This window comes from Hyaena hyaena, unplaced genomic scaffold (assembly GCF_003009895.1).
Source record: "Hyaena hyaena isolate Hyena2069 unplaced genomic scaffold, ASM300989v1 scaffold_450, whole genome shotgun sequence".
Taxonomy (NCBI): domain Eukaryota; kingdom Metazoa; phylum Chordata; class Mammalia; order Carnivora; family Hyaenidae; genus Hyaena; species Hyaena hyaena.
The window spans coordinates 833,625-858,679 of NW_024081084.1; the positions used below are offsets into that span (position 1 = coordinate 833,625).

The 25,055-nt window shown below is 41.3% G+C and overlaps 1 protein-coding gene across 1 annotated transcript in view; it reads right to left on the reverse strand.

Annotated features, from left to right (window-relative positions):
- DPP4 (dipeptidyl peptidase 4) overlaps positions 1-25,055 on the reverse strand; it is a 79,848-nt gene that overhangs the window by 18,275 nt on the left and 36,518 nt on the right. The window contains exons 9-19 of the mRNA XM_039253452.1: positions 24,101-24,261; positions 22,067-22,179; positions 13,928-14,063; positions 11,871-11,915; positions 9,369-9,476; positions 9,032-9,099; positions 7,597-7,650; positions 7,124-7,245; positions 5,288-5,335; positions 4,704-4,802; positions 2,161-2,230 (exon numbers count right to left, since the gene is read on the reverse strand). Of these exons, the coding sequence (XP_039109383.1) occupies positions 2,161-2,230; positions 4,704-4,802; positions 5,288-5,335; positions 7,124-7,245; positions 7,597-7,650; positions 9,032-9,099; positions 9,369-9,476; positions 11,871-11,915; positions 13,928-14,063; positions 22,067-22,179; positions 24,101-24,261 (1,024 nt within the window). The remainder of the gene's footprint in view (positions 1-2,160; positions 2,231-4,703; positions 4,803-5,287; positions 5,336-7,123; positions 7,246-7,596; positions 7,651-9,031; positions 9,100-9,368; positions 9,477-11,870; positions 11,916-13,927; positions 14,064-22,066; positions 22,180-24,100; positions 24,262-25,055) is intronic.

Genomic DNA, 25,055 nt, shown 5'->3' on the forward strand with positions numbered 1-25,055 from the left:
TGTTTCCTTCAAAGATGCCCATCATTATCTTTGAAGACTACTATCAAACACAGACTTCATAGACTAACATTTTCTAAGTCGTATGTTTCTTGGAAATCAAAGAGGTAAAGACTTAATAGTTGGGATAGGGAAGTTGTGTTAGGAAAAATTAAAGAGGATGGCAATAAATGCAGCTTTGAATATATCTTTCCTCCCTGGCTTACAAGCACTCCTTGACTACAAGTGTATTTCTTGGGCTGGAACTTCCTTAAGGACCATTTTGACTGCTGATAATATGCAGTTTTCCCCCAACCCTAGATGGGGTTGCACACTAAGGCTGCAAATGTGCATGAGTCATTGTGGAATGAATGGATGCTATTCCTTAAAACTTCAAAGGAGAAAGAAGTAGACTGTATTGAAAAATGGGCATGTTGTTGTTCAGCATTCTACTTATTAATGAGTGTAACTCCCTGATATCAGCAATCTTTATAGACTGTAACCCACTCCCACACAGCTGGATGCACACTTTCCATCAAGCCCTCTCATTTCCATTTGTTAATCAAGACAAGCTCCCAATAGCTCCTTGCATCGCATTTAAATATGCTGTCTTTACATGATCTACAGGACTCCTGGACCCAGACCTTCTCCAATACCTCTCCCTCCAAGCCAATTTCTCCTACTGATTTGCTCACTGTCCCCTCCACTGCATGCCTTTGCTCATCTTCCATCAAAAGAACTTTGGTTTTTTAACAAACATTATATTACCTTAATTTTAAACTAAATATTGTAACATTCTAACTTTAAAGAGAAGAATGCTGTCATGCATTTCTTGGGCAAGTAAAATTTTTTAACAATATGTGAAATGATATGAGATTCAATGATAGCCGATTTGGTAGAGTAACAGCTTCCCTTAATATTAGTTATGTGTCAAGTCATCTAACCCCCTAAGATTAAACAACATTATTTAAAAAAAAAAATAGAAAGCAAAGATTTAGACATCTAAGGATGGGAAGAGGAATATAACTGAAAAGAAACAGGCAGTAAATTTACCCTGTTGTGTGTTTGTTTGTTTTTTTTAATTTTCCTTATAAAGGGAAGATCTAAGCATTTCTTACTAGGGAGTCAAAGATATAAAAACATCACTCTTTTCTAAAAGATCTGTTTTCAGTATGGGGGCTAAAACCTAAAGCAAATTAGCGTCACTATAGTCAAAGTAGTAAGGCTTACTGAAAATCATACAGCATATCTTCAAGTTTAAAATACGTTTTCTCTTTCTTTGAGCTTTTATGTTTTGTTCACATGGAACTGTAACTACAGTGCAACAGCCTGTGTTGGATATTAACACCTCTCCTGTTTTTCTCCCTATATAATGGGTGCAATAGAAACTCCTCATATAGGGTTGCAAATCACCTGGTGTGTGGCAGGTCTCCAGCACATTTGTTGGTTTCTTTTTCTTTTGTTTTTAATAAAGGACAGGAAGAGTCGCGTTGTGGCATCATAGGTGAGTTCAGGGGGCAATTTTAGAAGGATTACAGTAAAATATATTCTCAATAATTATTAAAACTACTTTACAAAGATGCCATATTTAGAGTGTGCATGAGTTTACACTTACTGTTCCAAGATTTGTGATTTCAGAACTTTCTCTAAGCCCTGAAGACGTCTGGATTATAATGAACAATTTCCTATATCACATCATTTTACCAAAGATGGGAGTGGGAAATACCAGGCAGTAATATTTCAGGAACTAATGGAAAAGAAATCTGATGTCCTAGTGAATCAAAGGCCACCATTGGAGATGTTTGGGCAAATTCTGGGGTAAAGAAATTGTTAACACTACTAATACCTATCTCTTGCATGTTAAAATGTGTATGAGGTAAGGATAAAACTGGGACCTGAAAATTTTCCGGAATTCCCTTGTATTTCAGAGAAACAAATCAAAACAAAATTATGACAAAAGGATGTCTACTCTCTCCATTAGAAAGATGGTAGGAAACAAAGGTTTGTATTTGTGAGTGCAAAGTGGTAGAAGGAAACAGTAAAACTGTTTCACAAGAATTCAGGAAGAGAGAAAGGATTTTTAAAACATTTTTAAACATTAATTTTCGGTAAGCTACCCTGGGTAAAAGAAAAAAAAAGTGCAATGGTTAATTTCCAAATTGTTCCTTCCTCTTGAATACTTACACATCTATTAGGAGAGGATATTTCTTGGATGTATCAAAATGAGGCGGCAAAATCATCTGATACCAAAATTCTAAACAAACAGAAAGATTAATTAGTAAAGCAAGAATGATTATTAGCACATGATCTAGGTCTCTTGTTTCTGTCAGTGATAAATCATAGCTAGGAGTCAACAATTTGTTAAATTAGAATTGAGAAAGAAAATGATTTGCTTAGATTCAGTATGTTTTTAAGAAATAAAAAATATTCTTTTTCAGGTTAGGATACTAGTGAAGATTAAAGTCATAAAGTCGTTTCTAATGTATCTATTAAATACATTGGTGCCTTGTAAAATAAAAGTACATCTTAGAATTGCTAATGTTTTGTTTTTATGATTCTGTTCTTTGGCATCTGATTACTTATCTAGTTTGTTTATGGCTTATGTTCTAAGTTTTCCTCCAAAATGTTTTCCTCTTCTTGAATTTCCTTGAAGATGTTTAGGATTTTTAGTTGGCCCCAACTCTATTTTAAAATTCTGATTTAATAACATTTTTGTAATTCTTATTGCCATCCCAGACCGCAAAGCTGAGTTCCCATTTTCAGCTCTGTGTTTCACAGAATAAAATCAGGTTTACATGGAGCAGACTGTTGTAAACGTTCTGTATGGTCTGCAGATCTGTTTAATTTTCTGTGCTTGATTTAGCATCAGTTTAATAAAATTTGTCTCTAAATAATGAATTGGTTTCCTTTGCTCCCAAATTCAAGATGATGAGGTACACTAATAAATCTTAAAGAGAGAGAGAGAGACAGAGTTATGTTCCATATTTTAATCAAATTATTTCCAGCTTCAATAGATTTAACCTGAAGGGGAAAAAAAAAATCCATATCTCTAGAGCTGCTGCTTCTTTTCCTTCCTTCCTTCTTTCCTTCCTTCTTTCTTTCTTTCTTTCTTTTTCTTTCTTTCTTTCTTTTTCTTTCTTTCTTCTTTCCTTTCTCTCTCTCTCTCTTTCTCTCTCTCTCCCCTCCCTCCCTCCCTTCCTTCCTTCCTTCCTTCTCCTCTTTTTTTCCTTTTCTTCCTTCCTTCCCTGGTTACAGTTATTTCAGTTGATGTAAAAAGGAAGGTTTACAAGTAAAATATATAAATAGATTGCTCTTTAATTTGCCTTTTGTTGATTATTTTATGCCTTCTAAATTTAAGTCATTATTATTTTTTAATAGAATGTCAAGCTATGTGTTGACCATGTTGTTTTCCGTAAGTATGCCAAACTCATCATTTGATCTCTCCTTGGTTTGAATTGGTACTAGTTGATAAGAAGTGTTTTAGTTCCATCATTCTGAAGTTGTACTGTTTTCTTTGGGATGTGGGTTCTTTGTAATCCCCAGTCCCTCCTCCTTCTGCCCCTCCTTCTTGACCTCACCTCCTCCCCCCCCCCCCCAGGCCCTCCTTTCCTGGAGTTTGAATGTACAACCACCTCCCAGGTGGACTCTCTGGCTCTAACTAAGCTCCATCCTCATTCCCTATCAGGTTATCCATTCAGTCCTGTGGCTTCTCTGAGTCAAACACTTTTGGGGTCCCCCACTTTTGGCATATCTTAGTGTGCAGTGTCTTTTGCACCAACAGCCCAGGTGGCTCTCCAGAATTCTAAATCCTTGCCCATCATGCCCGATTCTGGGGCCAGCAGCACTGGCATCACTTAGGAACGACTTACAAACTCTGAACTCTCTCCCCTTGCTGGATCACAGAACACTGCCTTAACACGATTCCGGGTGATTTGTATGCACATTTCATTTGAGTAGCCCCACTCTAAGGAGTTCTTCAGAAGCACCTCTGCTTTCCGGTGCTTTTCCTGCTATTTAAACTTGGATGAATCTTTTTTATCGAATCTTTTTGAATCTTTTCTATTATTAGCCTATATTTCTTTAAAAATGTAAAATCAGTCCTGGTGGATTTCCCCATTCCCCCATGAGCAATTAGCTCTTAATGGAAAAAATGAGCAAATAAAAATGAACCGTCTGCATTTCCTGCTCAAAGAACCCCCCCCCCCCCTTAGTGGTTACTGCACATATCATCAGTGCTCAGGTTCCCAGCACAGGGACTAGGTTAACTGTGTGGCAGGGGGAAGGTTAGAAAAATCCAAGGTCTCTCTTCTGGGTCTCAAGTTTCAACATTTTACAGCCAACCCTAATTTTTTATACAATAATCTCAGACATATTTTTTTATCTCTTTGGGTTAAAGGCAAAATATATTAGGATACCATTAAATCAAACATGCAATTAATACTTTATAGAACAGAGTTATTAACAGTATGAAACTGGAATTTTTCCAGAGGCTTTCCTCTTAACGGAATAAATTTTACATAGAATGGTACTGTATTTTAAAATAAAACAAAGCAAAACAAAAAGTAAAACTAGCAGTTTTCATGACAGGCTATTTCATAGAAAAAATAAACTTAGGTTAAAGTTACATATAATATAAAATGTGTATTTTCAGATCAAGTTATCACATTTAAAGACATTTTTATTTGCGTTTCCATGAGCAGTTCTGTTCTTAAAGAAATTTAACTTACTTGTTTCATTCAAAATGATGAAATCCAGTTTTTTGGAGGGCATCTGGACATCCTGCAGCACTTTATTCAAAGCTGCATTGTCTTCCAGGACTCTTAGTACTAAACAAATATTTGAGACGGCAGTCATGTGAAGAATGTGAAGAATATGGATTATGCAAAGCAGTAATAAGCTGCAATTCACTCATGGGACTATGTATTCTTTTTTTTTTTTTACTAATTTTTTAAGTTTATTTATTTATTATTGAGAGAGAGCAAGAGAATGCACAAGCCTAGGAGAGGCAGAGAGAGATGAAAACACAGAATCCAAAGCAGGCTCCAGGCTCTGAGCTGTCAGCACAGAAGCTGCCATGGGGCTTGAACCCACAGGCCTTGAGATTATGACCTGAGTCAAGTCAGACGCTTAACCTACTGAGCCACTCAGGCGCCCCAAGGGGCTATGCATTCTTTAGATTAGAAACCTTGAGTTCAAATCATTGTTCAAACACGCTAAAGACAAAAAATATTCCAATATGCTAAGTACATGTTGGTTCTAGTCACTCACACTTTTCTAACGAGCAAAGGAAAGGTGAAATCTTAGAAAATACCTTCATCGTTGCTGCTTCGATGTAGAGTATACAGGGGCAGACCAGGGCCTGTTGACATAATCAGGGGAAAATGTTTTAAGTGAGATTTTTTTAAGAAAAGGAAATAGCATAGTTTTCAAAAATGGCATTTGTTACCACTTAACTTTGGTATCATTTTGATACTATTTAGCTTTGTTAGAATAACTACCATAGTGGTATTAGGGGCTTACTAAGTGTTAGCTGTTTTCTCTTTGAAATAAGTGCAATTTGATTGTAATGAGTATTACTGGAAAGGCACAAGAAACAGGAGAATGAAGCAAAAAATGAATCTTCATCCCTACTGGGTGCCTTGGGAACGTTGCCCCCTTCAATTTCCTCATCTGTGGACTAAACAGGGTACCCCTAATAGCTGCTACCCTCCCTTCCCCACTCTAAGTCCACAATCCTGTGATGACCACGACTGCTCTCAGGTCCCTCCCCCTTAGGGCGGAGCTCTGGGGCTAGCCTCATCCCGTGGGCGGGGCGGATTTCCTTCCCCCACCCCACGGAGTCCTGAGCCAGGGGGCACATCTGCACAGTGCCTGACTTGGATAAGCGATTCCTTTCTGGCATGCAAGTGTTTTTCTCACATGAACATATCTTCACTATTTATCCCAACTGTGGTAGTTGCAGACTAGAAGGTAATGTATAAAAAAGCTATTTGGTGAGCTATTTAATTTTGATGCAGTTAGATAATATTAATGTTTTACTCTTGATCACAACCACAGTGAAGGCATTATACAGACCTGGGTTTGAACCCTGGCTTACCTGCTGTGTGACTTAGGACAACATATCTATGCTTCAATCTCTACATATAAAATAAAGACAATATCTACTTTATAGATTTTTCTTAGGAGTCAAAAAAACCCACAAATATAAAACTTTTAGCACAGTTCCTAGTATGAAATGTATGCCCAAGAAATGGTGACTAAAAACAGTCGCAGAAACAAAAAGGTAATAATAAGGAAAATGTGCTGTTAAGAAAGATACATTTAGCTGGTTAGGAGATGTCTTTTCAGCAAGGGGACAGTTCCTTCCAGAATATCCAGATTCTTTCCTTTTGAGAAGTAATCTAGCATAGTGCTTATCTGAGCACTCAGGAGGTGGAGACCTGGCTTGGCTCCTGTTGTGCCTCTTAGCTGTGTGACCTGTGGGAGTCCTATTGCCTGTCCTTGCCAAGTTTCTTCATTTATTATAAAGAAAACGAAAATAAAACAGCAACAGAAGATGGAACAGTGAGCAGGTTGGGTGACAGGCACTACCCACATACATTTTCTCATTTAAAGAGGCAAGTGCATAAAATAATAAAAAAATCTACAATAAAAAAAAATCTAATCTCTCTCTCTCTCCACTCATCTATCTATGTAAAACAATGAAGTGCCTCTATGATACATAGGCTCCAGTGTGTGTGTGTGTGTGTGTGTGTGTGTGTACTTGTGTGTGTGTACTTGTGTGTGTGTGTACTTGTGTGTGTGTGTGTATTCAGTCAAAAGCAAGCCATGCAAGTCTCTTGGTCAGAAGGGGAGGAAAGGTGGTTAACTCACCACTTAGTGCTTGAAGAGAAGGGGACTTAAGTGATTTCAAGAGAAGAAAACTGAGCAGGGCAGCAAGAATGTGTCCCAGACAGGACAGAGAAAGGGACAGATGGGCAGACTGAGCCAGGAGGGTAGTGAATGTTGTCTGAAGAGAGGAGGGAACATCAGCTGATGAGTGGAAGGCTAGAAAAGTGTGCAGCCTAAGGGAATGTTAGGAACCACTTGGAGTTGACCGACAGACATGGTGGTGCAGTCTTTCCTCCCAATGGCCATTCACGCTTACCTGAACATCTAAGTTGATAGTACTTTGCATCTTTACTAAATGATACAGAATAGTACTGACACCTCTCTGGGTCCAGCTCACAACTCAGGCATGTCACTTTTGTGTAGTCATTAAGTTGGATTCTGTAAACCAATGGTGGAAATTAAGGGCTTGATGAAAGAAGAAATGAAAACAGTGGAATTCAACAATGCCATATTCTGGTTCCAAAGCAATCAGAATGCCAAAGCAATGCTCAAAAACTTCTTTTTGGTGTGAGATAAATACATGAATTAATTCATAATAGCCTCAAACCTCCCACTGTTTGGCTTTAATAAAGCCATTCTCTTTTGGTGACATGTGGAGGTTTGGTTTATAAAGGAACAGAAGCTTTCAATTACAATTCTAGTTCATTAAGACAAGGGAGAAAAAAAAAAACCCCAGAAATTGTTCTTCAGCTAAAAAGATTCAAGTCAACAACTTGATAGAGCTCTTACTTATAAAGATTTCTTCCTCCTGGCATTCCTTTATTTTCATTACTAATGTAGTATCTGGGAAGAAAACAAATGAGATATATATTAATTATGGTTTTTAAAAAAATTTTTTAATGTTTTTATTTATTTCTGAGAGACACAGCGTGAGCAGGGGAGGGTCAGAGAGAGAGAGGGAGACACAGAATCTGAAACAGGCTCCAGGCTCTAAGCTGTCAGCACAGCGCCCGACGCAAGGTTCAAACCGAACCACGAGATCATGACTTGAGCCGAAGTCAGACGCTTAACCAACTGAGCCACCCAGGCTTCCCATTAATTATGTTTTTAAAGAAAGTCAAGTACACTCTGTTTAACTCAATACCAAGCATTAGTGCTGGCCCTCCTTGTATCGTTCTTCCCTGCTCCCTCTTCCCTAGATGCCATGTCCCCCCATTATCTCTAAATCTCTAAATAGGAGATTTTTTTTTAACTAAAAGCAACTTTTTAAAAAATTTCTGAAAGAGAGAGAGAGAGACAGCATGAGGAGGGGAGGGTCAGAGAGAGAGGGAGACACAGAGTCTGAAACAGGCTCCAGGCTCTGAGCTGGCTGTTAGCACAGAGCCCGATGTGGGACTCGAATCCACAAACTGTGAGATCATGACCTGAGCCGAAGTTGGATGCTTAATCAACTGAGCCACCCAGGCATCCCAGGAGATTTTTTTTTTTTTAAACAGACTAAAATAGCTGAATGAAGGAATTGCTCCCTTCATTAAAGTTACAGTAAAAACTCAAAAAAAAAAGTCTCTTGTAAGAAAAATGTGACTGTACAAGTAGCCTAAAGTTGAAAGCCCATGTATCTATACTGTGTTCCAAATTTTCCGTTTTAGAACACAAACTACTATCTTCTTGAGGGCCACAGAGCCACTTCTAAAGAGGAGCTTCAAAGACTGCTTTGGGCAGGGGCAAAAATCCTGCATGGTGACACCCGATAATGAATTGTGAAAGTGCCTTAGATTCTAATGAAAAATAACACTCTCGTGCCACAATTCATGCGTGCTAGCTGACAGCCTATGCAAAGCTTTCCATTTTCCAAAAAGGCCAAAACATGGACAGATAAAATAGCCTCTCTAAGCCTTCCAAAATTCAGTGCCAGTTAAAAATTCACATAATGCCCCTGATTCTGGTTCAGTGTTCTAAGATGTTTAAGAAAAAGAGGCTATAGCTCTTCTAATGTAAAGCAGGTAAGAGCAAGAGGTAGAGCTGCTTGGTGGCATGGTATCAAATCTGCTAAGCATATGCGAAAATCATTAAGGCTTCCGTATGTTAAAAAGAAAAAAGTACTGAACACATTCCAAATAGACTATTCTTTATTTGTAGGAGATTTTCCCCTATTTCTGGGCAGAGAGAGTGTGATTACAACAAGTATATTTACATCTATCCAATCGATTATTAGAATACTCACAGGTAATCACTGGTAAGAGCTTCTATTCCGATGACTTCCCAAGCTCCTTTTGTAATAAATGTGCAATCCTAATGGGATTTTTTAAAAAAGAGGTTTATTTAACTGTCTCACCAAAGTTAAGTGGAGGATTAAATTATTTGTAGCGACAGTTTAGATGATCTTAGGCCTTCTTCTTGGGTGTCCCCACCCCATCCCATTGCACTCCAGATACTGCTTTGGAATTTGAATTAATCAGATTATTAGTACACCTTGGTTGACTTTACCAAATCATTTCCACTTCAAGTTACTTTCATTAAAAAAGAGATCGACCTGCAGCAAATTACATAGGAATACTCACTTTCTTATCTACTTGGAAAAGGCAAATGTGTTTGTAGCCATCTTTGTTGCTGATGATCTTATAGAAGCTCTTCCCATCAGAGGTAAAATGAGGTTCTGAAGGCCTAAACTAGAATGTAATAGAAAACAAAAAACACATTAGAGCACATTAGTCTTATCTCAGCACCAACTTTAATTTTTGAAAGTCCTCTCAACATCTCTGCCCAAAACCCGTGCTTCATTTCCTTGCCAAAAGAAACCAGAGTGTCTCAAAAGAAAATTCTCCTTCTAGAAAATGCAGACAAAAAGATCTCTCTCAGGGAATTTTTTGTGCGGAGTAAATGAGAGAAAGTCATAAAGAGGCTTACACAGGACACTCAACACAGAGCAGAGGTATTTTTATCTTTGGACACCTCTCTGTGGAAGATAGCTCAAGGACTTCTGGCTACAAATGTGTAAAAGTCAGCATTTCAGTTTTATGAGGTAAAATTTCTCAGTTTCACCAGTATGCTTTCTTGAAACAAACTATTATTATTATTATAACTGGAAGTTTGTACCTCTTAATCCCCTTCACCAATTTCACCCATCTCCCCATACCCCTTCCCTTCCCACAACCATGAGTTGATTGCTTTCTGTTTTGTTTGTTGGTTTGAAACAGATTATTTTTACTGTTTCAGATAAGAAGTGGTTTGTAATTTGAGGGATTTGTTCCCTCTTTTTTAAATACATATTTCTTTTTGAAAGCCAGGAAGTCTTTAACCATTTATGGACTGGGTACTATAAGGAATGCCTGTTGTATATTTCACATGGAAACATTTTTGTCATTACCATTTTTATGGTAAATCTTTTCATTTTGCTAAATAGGATCAACAATTTACCAAAAAAGTAGTTGTATGGAAATATACTATAAAATTTCCATTTTTCACAGTTCAATAAAAGATAGTGCTCAGAACATAATGTAGTTTAAGCAGAAGAGTATCTATCCCAGCCTGAAAGGAATATGCCACCTTACGACTACATTTGAGAGCAGGTAGGAGATGGTCTTTTAAAATTGTTGGTTCACTTTACCCTAGATGTTTCCTCTTTCATCAGCTCCCATTTTGGGAAGGAAGAAAAATGCTTCCCTCTTCTATTTAGTGATTCAAAGTGGATTCATTTATGGAGCAAGCTGAGGCGTGCAGTACACTTGGTGTTCTCATTACAGAGCTCTGAAACACATTCCCCTCTCTAGACCTGTGTTCACAGCCTTATCTTTTTAATACATTTCCCTGTTTCCCCTGGATGGAGTTGTGCCTAGTAGAAATGTGTGAAAAGTGGCATCTGTCTGGTTAAATACAGAGAGGAAAAAACATATTTTTTTCAAAGAGTCGTGAGGAAGTGTAGCGTGTCTCTTGCCATGGAGGAAACCACTTTTCATGTTGGCAAACCTCTCCCCTCTGCCCAATCAATGCCTGAAGAAAAGGGACGTGTGAATGCTATCAGAACTCCGAGCCCAGCTGGAAGGGGTCCTGTTCCTGGACCAGGGGCCTCCCCTCTCTGCCCTGAGAGATGTGACTGAAATCTTTACATATTTTGTCCCTTTGTTTCTCTCTTAAAGGAGACTTAATAGAAGTGGTCGTAAAAATTAGGTGAGATTTGTTCATCATCTTTCTATGAGGTGCCACAATGGCTGGACTTCCTTCGATATCTTGTTTCATTCCATGGTCTGGTAGCAACACAGCTGGTGATTCTGCCTAAGGTGTAGTGCAGCAGGAGTGAGAAGTGTGACAAGTCCCTGTGGGTCACTGTACTTTCTTGGATGAAACTCTGCATCTGGGGCCTAGGAAAGTGTGAAGCCACACGAGTACTATTTCCTCCAGAGGGAGGTGCACAGCAGTGTGGTGTGTATGCCGCTGAGTTGCTACTGGATATAGTCCCATCTTCTTACACATTAGTGGAGGCTGTGGGTGGAAGCCATGTTTTCTGCCTCCAAAGCACAGGACTTTGAATATGAGGTCAATGAGCATATTTGGCAGCTTAATGGCTTTTTAGCAAAGGTTTGCTTTTTAACTTTCCAGGGGCCACAGTTTGCCTCGAGTAGGTCTTCTGTTTTGTCTGCTCTTAGGTTTTACCTTGTCCTCTCACTTCTTCCAACTGAGCATATTCTATATTCTCTATAAAAAGATATCTCTGCAGGGGGCATTTAAATATTTTGAGAAATAGGTCAAGTAATATCTCTATTAACTGCAAATAACATAGGGCCCTCATTTGGTATATTTACATTTGTTTTTGAGAAAGAGAGCAAGCACATGAGTGCAAGTGGGAGAGGGGCAGAGGGAGAGGGGGAGAGAGCAGCTCAAGCAGGCTCCATGCCCAGTGTGCAACCCAATGTGGGGCTCCATCCCACAACCTTGAGATCATGACCTGAGCCAAAATCAGAAGTTGGGTGCTTAAACTCCTGAGCCCCCCAGGCACCCTGGTATATTTACATATTAAATAGCTCTGAGTATCTGATCCATACAACAAAAAAGCCTTGACCACTTACTCTTCCAACCCAGCCAGTGGTACTCATTTCAATGTGCTCTCGTGCCTAGGGAGGGAAAAATACAGGGATAGCGTTTCAGAGAGAAGTTAAGATATGCATTTTATTCTTTAGCTGCAATTTGTGGTAATACAGACAAAACTGTACCTGAAAACTATCTCCATTTATGTTAGGATTGTTGCATTAGAACATTTACCTCTCCTGCCTAGGGCTCTGTCTTCCATATGTGGCCCTGGAAGACCCACCAGCATTTTCAGTTTGACACGTACAGAACAGAAGATGATGTCCTTTATCTTGCCTCCGTTCTTACACATTCATTCTTCTGCCTAGTGCCATCACTCACCCAAGCCAGGGACATGGGAGTCGCTCTACATGCCTCCACTACTCACAGCCACCTCCTCAACCTCCGGTTCTTTGACTCCTCTCCTCCTTCTCCACTGTTACTGCCTTAGCTCGAGTTCTTGTCAGATTTCCACTGGTTTGTTGTCCTGACCTCCTGGTTGGAGACCCTGTGGCTCTTCTCTTCTTCCAGTCTGCCCTCCACCCTACTCAACCCCTTGGCAACAGACGGTTCTCATTATGATCCTCCTCTATTTAACACCTGGAAATAGCTCCCTGTGTCTTACAAGTAAGTCCAAACTCCTGAGAATGGCATCTAAGCCTCAGCCTACCTCTATCCTCAGTTCTTACCATTGCGCTTCAATACAACCCCTGGTCCTCTGGGTCCCCCGACCCTGCACGCTCCAAGCCATTCACTGGATGCCTTTGCACTGCCTCTGCTCACAGGGTCCTTGTGTCCTTACCTGCCCAGGCTGCTCCAGTTCTTCCTTGTCACCTCCCACCCCTGTCACCAGTTGAGTGATCGTCTTCTTCCATCCTACATTCCCTCTGCACCTTGTTTATACCCTTTTAGGGCACAATATCTTGACAGTAGGATGATATATTTGATAGGAAGCAAAAAGCTTGAGAGTGTTTTAGTTTGGATTCTGGCTGTCCTGTGACTCATGCAAGCTCCTCAACTTCTCTGAACCTCTGTCTCCAAAGTGTCTGGCTACTGTGAGTGTTCAATAAACGGTATCTACTATTATTGATTATCATAATGGTATTCCCTACTATAACATAAACATTTTGGGGACAGGCATGTTGTCTAATTCGTTGTTGGTTGGATTTTTTTTTTTTTTAAACCCAGAGCTATGCACAGAACTTGGGACACATGAGGTATTTAGTGTTTGCTGTATAAATAAACTTAATGAGCACATCAATATACATGGTGCCCAAGCTTTCTGAGGCAAGAATCTGCACTATGTCCAACCAGGACGGGAACAGGGAGGGGAGGCGTGTAAGCACAGAGCCTATTACCAGAAAAGGGCTTACAGAGGTGTGCTTGACACATGCCAGCAAACTTTCCCTGGGCTTTGCCCCTCCTGAGGCTGCTGGTTCCCAAAGATGTTTTAATTCTGATTCACCAGCTTGGCTGAACCTTGAAGTTTCTTGTGGGGAACCCCCACAAGCCCTCAAGGACCTCAAATTTGAATTAACATTTGCTTTTGTCTTAATGTTGCCACCCTTTCAGCTGGGTAGTTGTCTATTTATGTTCTAAAGCTGCTTACTGCTTAAAGATAGTCACAGTATGGTAGAAGATTAGTGGCCTCTTGAATCTTGTTTTCTTTCACACATACTCAGCCAGTCATTTACCACTGCCCATATTTTCTCTCTGGAAACACATTTCCTGGAACTTGCAGCCCCTGACCCTCTTGGGCTTTTTGAATTTTGACATCAAATTCTATCTTCTGGGCTTCCAATCACCATCCCCTCCCCAAGTGATAATATCCATAAATAAAACAGTGTGACTAGTGAGTAAAGGTGAAATGGAAGTACCATCAGATATCAGATTCTCTAAAAGTTAGTGAAAACTTACACACTGACTCAGGATCTGACAGTCAGAAAGAACAGAAACTCAAACTTTATTTCCTGATTCCCAGTCACTCACTCTCCCCATTTTCATACTGTCCTTGGATTGCATGTAGGTTTAGAATCAGAAGATTTCCATTAAACCTTACCTCTGAGGAAATCCATTTGCCGGTGAAGTTATCATAGTCACATATATCCATGACTGAGTAGTTCTGAATCCTTCGGAGCCATTGCAAAGAAATTCTTTCTTCATTTACCCATGTTACATCGCACAAATAGTAATCCCTGGAAGGAAGAAACGGAGGAAGGGAGGAAGGGCAGGGAAGGAAAGAAGGAAGGAAGGAAGGAAGGAAGGAAGGAAGGAAGGAAGGGAGGGAGGGAGGGAGGGAGGGAGGGAGGGAGGGAGGGAGGGAAGGAGGGAAGGAGGGAGGGAGGGGAGAGAGAATAACTATTTCCAGACCTTGGTATAGACAGACATTTTACTCACTGAAATCAATCTTAATAGGCATATAATTTTAAATGGTTGTTGAAAGCATTTAATAACACAATATTTTACTTTTCCTGAAAGCTTAAAGTCTAATTTAGTTTTGAATGGAAATTAAAATATATCTGACAGGAAAAACAGTAGCTAACATCAAGCAGTGGCTTGGCAAACGTGACTCACACCACAGCTCAGGATTTTTCAAGTCCTCAGCTTGGCCTTTGGTGGTGCCAGGAAGTCAAGGGTGACATTTTCTCATCTCTTTTCTGCTGTCTTGAGAGAAAATTACAGTGAGGCCAGAGACACTGGCTGAGATTCGAATATTTTCTGGTAACTTGACGTGCTTCTCTAGAAAATTCTTGCTTTTAGGGTGAAATTACAACTGACCCTTTTCTCAATTTCATTTTCAAAGGGGAAAAAATTGACACACATCTCTACAAACTTTGAAAATCAAATAATTATACTGTAAAAATCTTCTCTCAAGACTCAAAACATGAACCATGTGGGGAAAAAAAATCAAGGAACCCTAACATAAAATTTATACAAATGGAGATATCTCCAGCAGTGTGTCTTCCTCCAACACATACCTTTAAACATTTTTGGAACTACCTTTTGATTTGTAGTCATATGCATAGAATGCACAATTTGCTTTTCTGCTAGCCTTCCAAATGTTTACTCCAGGTCATTTATATTTTATTTTATTTGCTCTTCTTAGCCCCCCGTGTGATTTTGAATGACAATTCTTAAACCACTCCTTTCCACTGTCTGATCAAAGCCTTATACTCTTTCCCCCCCAATATTCCCAAAGAATCTTTACTTCCCCTCTCTTCCCCTCTGGCCCATGGCCATATCCTCTTCATCACCCTGAATGCGCTAAAATGCTCCTTTGCTCTTCCCTTCCCAGGCTGTGACCACCCTGTTCTTGCGTCTCTTTTCTCTCTTTGCTTGACTGCAAGCTCTCTGAGGCAGGGCCACAGCTGTCTTGTTTGCAAGGTGTCCCTAGGTCCTACCAGAAAACCTGGAACAACACAGACACCCACTGAATTTCTTGGAATGCACTGAAGGGGAAAAATCCCGTCCTCTTCTTTGTGGCCTAAATAGCTCTGTCCTTCCTCAGAATTCACAGATCCTGTCCTACCTATCTCCGCTCCCCTCACAGACACGAAAGCAAACAACCCCTGTTTATTGAGCACTTGGGATGGATCACCACTTCACCATGCCCCTTTCAGTGCTGAGGACACCTCATGTGTTAATGTCCCCAGACACATCTCCTGGCTGTCTCTGCTGCAGGTGGCAGGTACTGAAAGATGATCAAACCCCTTCACCCAGCAGCAAAGCACCACCTTCCCACAAATAGGGACTCCTCTCCATTTCAGCCCTTTCTTTTGCTTATTAAGAACCTCTGTCTGGGGGCGCCTGGGTGGCTCAGTCAGTTAAGTGTCTGACTTTGGCTCAGGTCATTATCTCACGGTTTGTGGGTTTGAGCCCCGCATTGGGCTCTGTGCTGACTACCAGCTCAGAACCTGGATCCTGTTTTGGATTTTGTGACTCCCTCTCTCTCTGACCCTCCCCTGCTCACGCTGTCTCTCTCTCTCTCTCTCTCTCTCTCCTAGAAATAAATAAAAAACATTAAAAAAAAAATTTAAAAAAAAAAAAAAAAAAAAGAACCTCTGTCTGGCTGGTGGCCCATGAACACCCTATGAGCTATGTCCCAGCCGCTCCTCTTAGTTCAACCTGCCCTTCAGTCCTGAAAGCACTGTAGGGCTCTGACTTCCTTAGGTCTTCCTCAAATATCCACTATGTTTTCTTAGAAACCCCCTCCTTCTACACTGATATCATCAGTCTTTTAAAGTGCTCATCACTACTGACTGCCAGGCTGCAGGGTGTGAGAGTGTGAGCCCCTCTTTGCACGCACAGGAGCAAGGGCGTCTCACTGGATCCAACTCTTCTGCCCTGTGCCCAATCCGCAGGCATTAAATGAGAACATGGCAAGGCAAATAAATCTTACTGGTGATAAGGAATAAATACTTGCAGAGGGGATTGTAACAATGGAATGCAAGGGAGAAAAAGAAAACTTATTGAAATTCACTTTATACACTAGGGGTCTGAAGACTTTCTCAGTAAAGATCCAGACAGTAAATAGTTTAAGCTTTGCGGCCCACACGTGCTCTGTCACAACTACTTATCTCTGCCTTTTTGGCCCAAAAGCAGCTAGAGACAATATATAAACAAATGAGTGTAGAGGTGTTCCAGTGAAATGCTAAGACTTGAAGTTCATATAATTTTCACACGTCATGAAGTACTTTTCTTCTCATGAGTTTCCTTCCCAATCACTTGAAATTATAAAAACCTTTCTTACTTGCAGAACATACAAATATGAGCTTGGGGCTGGATTTGCCAGTGGGTCTTGTGTGCTGATCCATGCCAGTGGATGGATCTCTATCCAACTTCTCTATGCCAGTGGTTCCTAATCACAGATCAAATCCCTTTATAAATCGGATGAAAATTATGTACCTCTCTTTAAGGAGGGGGGAAAAAAAGCGTCTTCACATACAAGCACACATTATCTTAGGGCTTCCCAGGGAACGATTAGGATCATAAGCTCTAGAAAGAGCCTTACTTTTTCTGAAGTGACCTGGTAGGGGAGTAGGGCAGGTGGGGGGGGGGGGGATCTCATTAACATGATTAGTGGATCACCTGGAATGAAGTCCTTTATCTACTCGAAACCATAAATTATACTCCAGGTTCAGAAATCAGCAGTAGAAAAATAAGGTTTCCCCACTTGAAAACATGGAGTAATGGAATTTAGGAAGTCTGCCAGGAAACTCACATGCATCTGGCACCTTCCCTGCCCATTTCTAGATCAAAGGTTCATGAACCTGTATCCTCCACTCCCTCTGTCACTCACTGTAGCCCGAGGTGTACTCTGCACCCTGTGAGGCCTCCAGAATGGCCTTTCACCAGAGAGCAGAGAGTACATTTTGAATTTTCATATAAACATACTTCCACTTAATCTTTAGGATTTGGAATTAAGAGGAGACAGAATGACGCTGCGTAACCCATCCCTGAGCCAAGATCGTGCCAGTCTGTGATGTCAGTGAGTCATAAAAAATATGTAAGTGAACCAACGACCCAACTGTATTTTTTATTGAAAGGTTTAAGTCCTACTTAAGACCAGAAAAATCCAACAAGCAGGATTATCAACTATCCTTTGTGCTACATGCTGATTTTATTCTGTAAAATACTGAGGAGACTGGTTATGAAATGGTGGGGAGGAGAGGAAGAGGGGCCATCAGGCAGCCTGGCGTTCCCTTGAGCCAGTGGCTGCCTATTCTAGGTTAGGCAGAGTGATTCAACAAGCTCTTGTAACTTCTGGGACAGCGTTAGACCAAAGAAAATATGGTTGACTTTAATACTAAAGCAGTGGAGTAATTTCTGGACATAATAGTAGGAATTCACACCCATGGGGAGTCTACTTGTGCCTGGAGCTGTTCCAGGGGCTGGACATAAAGCTCGTGGCACCCTATGAGGTAGGAATCTAGAGTTCTCATTTTACAGACAAGGAAAGGGGAGTGTAGAGAGGTTAAGTATTTGCTCAAGGTCACACAATGGGAAGTGTTGGAGCCATGCTTCAAACCAAGCAGTTGGCTTCAGATTTTCTGTTCCCAGTAGCTCCCTCTGTAGAATCTCCACCCATCCCTCTGGTAAATATTGTTGGCTAGCTTTACCCTCTTGCTTTTTTTCAGGATCAGATTCCTTACTCTGTGAGGTCTATTTATTCCTACAGAGTGTGTGTAAACTACATAGCTGAATTTTATAAAGCAAATTGTATTTGAATCTACTGGGAGAGACTTGCTTTTGAAGGTCATACTTGTGAAGTGTTGCCTTGCAAAGAGTAGGCATTTAATAAATGTCTGTAGAGTTACATTAATTCTGCTAATTTGTGTAAATGTTTCTTTTGGTATATTCAGGATACTTAACATCAGGTAGGCATTACTAACTGGAAAGAATACTGGAGAGTGATTGCTCCTAAGAGCAACTGCAGACGGTGGAGTGATTAATTCGGTGAATCACCCAAAGAAGTGGGCGTTCTGCCAGTGCTGGCCCCGGGCTCCCTGCCACCCTCTGCTCTGAGAGGGATGCCAGCTCTCCTGGGCTGCTGACAGATCGCTGAGGAGGGGTAGGGTGAGAGGGAGCCCATTCCAGGGGGCTCTACCCACAGCATGTAAGCTCCTGTTCGGCCTCATTTCTGGAGGTGTCACTATAGCTTCCAGGGTATTTCACTCCAGTTCATTTATCTCCTGGGTGACAACCCTAGACCCCAATATCCCAGTATCAAGGATCATCAGCTGTTCAGAGGGATCATTTATCTTTTGGATCACTAGGAGTAGAAAAACAAGGTGGGGTAGGTCATGAGCTGGGTGTGACAGGTCCCTGGAGCCAATTGGCCAGATGTGGGGTGGGGTCACCAGAGTAGAACATGCCCTTCCCAATCCTCTAGCTCAGGCCACAAAATTTGCAGATGGCTGGGAGGAGGAGGAGAGAGGGATTTGTTATACAGGCTCACTTTGGAGGTCATCTTTGGTGCTGGCTGTATAAACTACTGCACACACAAAGTCATACACATAACATATCTCATTCATCCAGGCACAGGCTTATTCAACTTATTCTGCAAATACTGATTGGGCACTTGCTGTGTCCCAGGCACCCTGAGAGGCACTGGAGATACTATGGTTAAGATTGGTCCCTTTCTTATTACTTCAATCCAGCAACGTGAAACAGGGCTCTTAATAAAGCAGTTAGGGGTTTATGCTGTTTCAGCATGCATGGTTTTCTCTCAAATATTCTGAGCTCACAAATTCCCTTTATGAGTCATCAATACAAATGGGTAGCCTAATGAATCTAATCAATCTGACCTCTCAATCAGTGAGGGCGGCAGGGAGTTTCTCCCTGATTCAGGTTCAGGCTCAGGTTGCTGGACGGGTGGCCGGGATGCGCTTCTCATTTGTCAGCAGAAGGGTCCATTCTTAACAGAACAAACCAGCCTAAGCCTCCAGTAGGATTTCTGTTGCTAGAAGGAGCCCCGTGGTGCAAGGATATGGCCCAGAGGGAAAATCAGTGATGGGTGCATGGGGAGAGGAGGTGAGAGACACACTGACCTTCACAGGGCTCTACTTGAGCTGACCCTACACTCCAGGAACTAGCGGGTTGCCGGAAAGCACAACAGAGGGTTCTGGGCTATATATCAACTTGCCTGGATGGACCTGGCCCTGCTAGATGTTTTCATAAGGCTAGAAAATGGCATCACCACCTACTAGAATATTTTCCCCAGAGAGGACCTCCAGCCTGGTTTTAGAAAAGCTGCGGCCTGACTGCTGTTAACAGAGACCAGAGCTGACAGTTCCCTATATAACACATTCCTGAGGCATTTCCAGAAATGATTCGTTGGTAAAATATGTCTGACACAAATATCCCCAGTGAGGCAGGCAGTCCTCACCAGGAATGCAGCATAAAGAACTACAAAGAACAAAGACTTAACGGTTCATTCCTACAGGGCAAAAATAAGTCCTTAGACTTGCATCCGTTTCCTGAGCTCAGCTCCTGGAACCTGGTTTCTAAGCGGGGAAGATCTCTTCACCTGTGAAATGGCCATTTCACTCTTTCCCATCTCTTCACCTGTGAAATGGCCATGACAATAACACTCTAGGGAGCGTGTCAAGTGAGACGTGATCGGAGCACCAAGCACAGTCCCTGCCCACAGGAAACACTCAATACATTTAAAAACTCCATTAGTCAATGGATCTGGTCTGGCAAGTGCAGGCCTCTGTTCTCTTTCCAGCTCCCATGTTAACATGCTATGTGACCTTGAGCAAATGAGTTTCCCTCTCTGAACCTCAGTTCTCTCATCTGTGTTCTACAGTACTGTTCTGAGTGTGTTCTGGAACCCCTGCAGGTTCTGCCTAATATCCTGACTCCGGGGGGAAGCCGAGGGGACAAGACCCATGCCGGGAACCTGTGCAGTAATCTGTTTATTTTCTGATACTGTACTTCTGTGTTGTACCTCACTTGGGGGGAAAAAAAGGCTTCCAGGTTGTTAAAAATGTTTGTGAACTGTGAGTGAGGTCTAAAGCCCCTTCCAGATCTAGTGTCTTTCAGAGCAAGAGCTATGGCTCATCCTCCCTGCAGACAGATGCTGGCTGTAGACCACATGGTCACGGCAGGACTCGCTGCTCTTTCCCTGGACAGTCCCGTGCTTCCCTGCTTGTGGGCCACCTCCTCCTTCAGTGCCACCTTCCTCAACTGTGCCCTTAGGAGCCCTACCTATCAACCCATACATTCCCTAGGACACTTTCTTTGATCCCTGGGATCATGGAAAAACCCATCTCCCCCTCCTCAGAATGCCTCTGGCCTTTTGTTTATACCTCTGTCATATTTGCTTTTGGAGTCATTTATTGCAATATATCCTCTGCTTGATCATAAATGCTGGAAAGACAGAAGCTCAGCCCAATGGACACTTGTGAGTATAAACAGTGGGTGCTCAAGCAATACTGATAGAAGAGATGACTGGATGGGGCCACCTAGCAGATTTTGGAGCTTCCAGGCAAATTTTTATACCTTTGGACAAACTCAGAAAAAACAATTTTTAAAAATTTATTGCAATTGATCCCCCCCGAAATGAATAGGTTAATATAGATATTTCTAATCAAGTCAATGAATTGATGACTACAGAGCAGAGCCTACAGCATTCCTGGTGTGACAACTCCACCCGAGAAGCTTGCTTCTATGTTGCTCTGACGACAGATTCAGGAATCTGAGGGCACCAGCTGAATTCACACAGAGGGAAACACCTAGCGGAGTACTTAAAAGCTCCTTCTTCTAAGTCAGAAAGACAGGTTTGAATGCAGACTCTTCCTTGGTCATTTTCTTAACTTCTAAGCCTCATTTTCCTGTGTGTAAAACAGGCATACAACCATAGTTGCCTGAAAGAGTTACTTTAAAGATTAATACAATAAAGCATGTGATAATGCCCTGTGTCTGGTGAATGGTGAGTGTTCAGTATATACTAGTTATTACTTAAAAGCAACAAGAAAACCAACATGACCAGCAGAAATGAATAGAAAGCAACTGGCAGCCATAAACTGCATGCAATACCATGCATTGGTACTTGCTTTGGTACCATACTTGCTTTGGTACTCAGTGGCAGAATTTCAAACCATCAATGATTCACAGACAAATGACATGCTGAAGCATGTCAGCGTCATGAGGATCCCTAAATGTAACCCCTAATTCCTCTAGTCCTCATGAGGACCTGCAAAGCCCTTGAGATCGGACCTCACTCCTATCACTCTCCTCTCCACTCACAGCACTCTGGTCACTTGGCCTCCTCCCAGGGCCTCTGTGCACCACACACGTCCCCGCTACAAGGTCTCTGCACCTGCTCTTGCCCTGCCTGGAACTGCACCCCCAGATATTGAGGTGGCTAGCCACCCCTTCCTGCTCACATCACTGCTCACAGGTTATCTCATTAGAGAGAGCTTCCTTGACTTCCCCCACCATCACCATCACCTTTCCCTGCTTTGTCTTCACATTTGTCACCAGATGGCATTCTGTTTCCTGGTTGTTGTCTGTCTTTCTCACCTCAAGGGTACCTGGGACTCTGGCTGCTCTAGTCACGGTACAATGCCATCAGTAGAACTGGGCCAGTGTGAAGACATAAAGCGGGGGCTCAACACACATGTCGTTAAAATATTCTCCCTGAGAAGTGCGAAACTGTTTACAACCCACACGTTCTGGTCAAGAGTCTTACCCTGTTAATATAGCAGCGGGAGGAGTGATTTCTATGGAAGTTGCGTTGGCGTTTGGAATGAGATTGTCGGTTTTTACAACAAAGAGCTTTACGGTTGGATTTGCAGCTCCTGCCTAGGAAAAAAACAACAAAAGAACTGGTAGTGACAAAAAAATATAACATCATTACACAGGTTTAAAACTGTACAAGAAAGTCTACATATTAGCCATAAAATTATAGTAGTGAGGCACATTTAAAAAATGTAATATGGGGTGCCTGGGTGGCTCAGTCAGTTAAGCGCCTGACTCTGGTTCAGGTCAGAATCTCGTGGCTCATGAGTTCGAACCCCACATTGGGCTCTGTGCTAACAGCTCAGAGACTGGAGCCTGCTTCAGGTTCTATATCTCCTTCTCTGTCTGCCCCTCCCCCACTCATGCTTTGTCTTTCTCTCTCAAAAATAAACAAACATTAAAACATTTTTATTCATTTAATAAAGACAAATCTAATATAGATAAAAATGAACATAAAAGAAAGTCATGCAATGCAACTTATTCACATTCAGGCGGAAACATATGTTGACAGCCCAAAAGCACTCCTGTTTAAATCATGGATGTTCACAATTTATGTATTTTGTGCAAAGATAAGTTTTTTAAAAATCAATTCTGTTATTTTTCAAATATACTCTGACTCCAGAAGATAAGAAGTCCAATGGGTGACAGCTGGAAAGAATACCTTGGGTTCAGCCAGACACAACCCACCAGGAAAATGAGTTTACCTGAGTCAAGAGCCAATATTGCTAATTAGGAAGCAATCACTTGCTCTCCAGACTCAGGTTCATCGCATTTGAGCTTTACAATCAATATGATGACAGAAATCTACAGAACTTTTTAATATATACACATAGATCTTCAATTGACAAATTAGTTAGAAATAATATATTTTTAGTGAGAGTGTTTTATGGGTTTTTTTTTTTGCCAGTTTCACTCATCAAAAAATAACATTCCACTGAAAATACATCTCTATATTTAGTCTCTGATCTTTTTTTCTTTTAACTTCCTCTGTCTTCCTAAAATGGCAGCTCTTCATGAAGCAAATTGAGTGAGTTAGTAAAAATAAAACTCTTTTTTCCCAAGTTGCTTACAGCAAAAACATTTACTATTAGATGTTCCTATGGGTGATACTGTGGCCATTAATATTATGATATGAGTTAAGAATCCTGGTTCCCGGGGCGCCTGGGTGGCTTAGTCGGTTAAGCGTCCGACTTTCGCTTAGGTCATGATCTCGCGGTTTGTGGGTTCGAGTCCCGCGTCGGGCTCTGTGCTGACTGCCAGCTCAGAGCCTGGAGCCTATTTCAGAGTCTGTGTCTCCGTCTTTCTCTGACCCTTCCCTGCTCACGCTGTCTCTCTCTCTCTCCTAGAAATAAATTAAAAAAAAAAAAAAAAAAAAGAATCCTGGTTCCCTTCTAAATCCCCCTCTTCCTCAGCTTACACTGCTGAACAAAGCTGTTGAATTTCATAAGCACGCATCTCGGTGGGGGAGGAAGAGAACAGCCCTGAAAACCAAGATGTGACACTATTATTCCAAATGCAGGACGGGTGAAATTTACATTAGTGCCAAATCTATACTAGAATCGCTGAAATTAGTCATGTGTCTGTTAATTAGCAATACAACCTGATACGTAGCCGAGCTTTTCAACTTCATCTAGGGCACATTCCAACTTCTACAAATAAGATGAGTTTGTGATTCAATGACAGCCTCTCTTTTCCTCCACTGAAACATTTTTATTCCCCCTACCTCTTTCAAAAGCATTTCCCCCATCTTTTTCGGCTTGTCATTCCTCAAAGTTTTTGGAGAAATTACAAAACCTTAAATCACACTCTTTCCTGGGATAATAAAAATACTTTAAAATTGCCAGATGCTGTTGACTTCAGCAAGAGTAATCACAGCAAGCTGTTGAAGAGAGACTGACAATATTTTCATTAGCAGGAAAGGATTAAATGAAACCATTCTCTTCCCATCAAATCACGGAACCACCATGTGAATAGGAGCACAGACCTTTGGATATGGAATCTGCACAGTCTTCGGGTACTGTAGTGACTCATCAGAGTAGAAAGAGTATTCAATAAGTGGGACTTCTGTGTCGTTAAATTGGGCATATGCTAAAAAAGTGCCTTTTGGAGACCACCACAGAGCAGAGTAGGCACTGAAGATTTCCTCTGAAAAAAGACATAAATTGTTCTGTTACAAGAAGTAGCTGATAAATTGGCTTTGGCATTCAAAATATTGTTCTCATTAGCTTTAGTAATTACAGTAGAGTTCAACTAATGAACCATTTTGCATTTGCTGGGCTTCCAAATTCAGAGTAATACAAATGAATAAAAATAAAATCTTCAAGGATAGATCTGGATTGTAAAAATAAGTAACCCGTTGGACCATTTTAGAATATTTTAGCACACAATATTTAATATAAGCTCTACATTTTTTTCTTTATCTTATAATCCTCTAAATTTATGTCGCAAAACGTACTAAAAGTAAATTTCACACAAGGGGCTGATTCTCCTTTCTAATTTTCAAACAGTCAACATGCCAGCACACTCTCCCCAACTGGGCACAGTTTGTACTGAGCCCGCAGGGTACTGGTGGGTGGTGTGTGGCTCCAGACTATCAAACTAATATGGTGCCCACAGTTTACTACTCTTGGCACAAACAAGGTGTGGGAAGGATGAATTTAGAATGACAAGGAGCTCCATGAGACCCCTATCGAGAAATACCGCCTTCACTTAGCCTAGAAACTAAAGACTCCCATGGATTAACACGCTCCTCTGTTATGTACATTGATGGTGAGGGAAGAGGGTCAAAGAGGGAGGCAAATGAAAGGAAAGATCTTGCTCTCCAGAACACTGTTGGACTCATTCTCATTCTCTGGCAAATGTAGTTCCTTCCTATGTTGATTATGGAGTCTATTCTTGGGACTTCCAATCTCTGGCTCTCAAAATGCCAAAACCTCTTT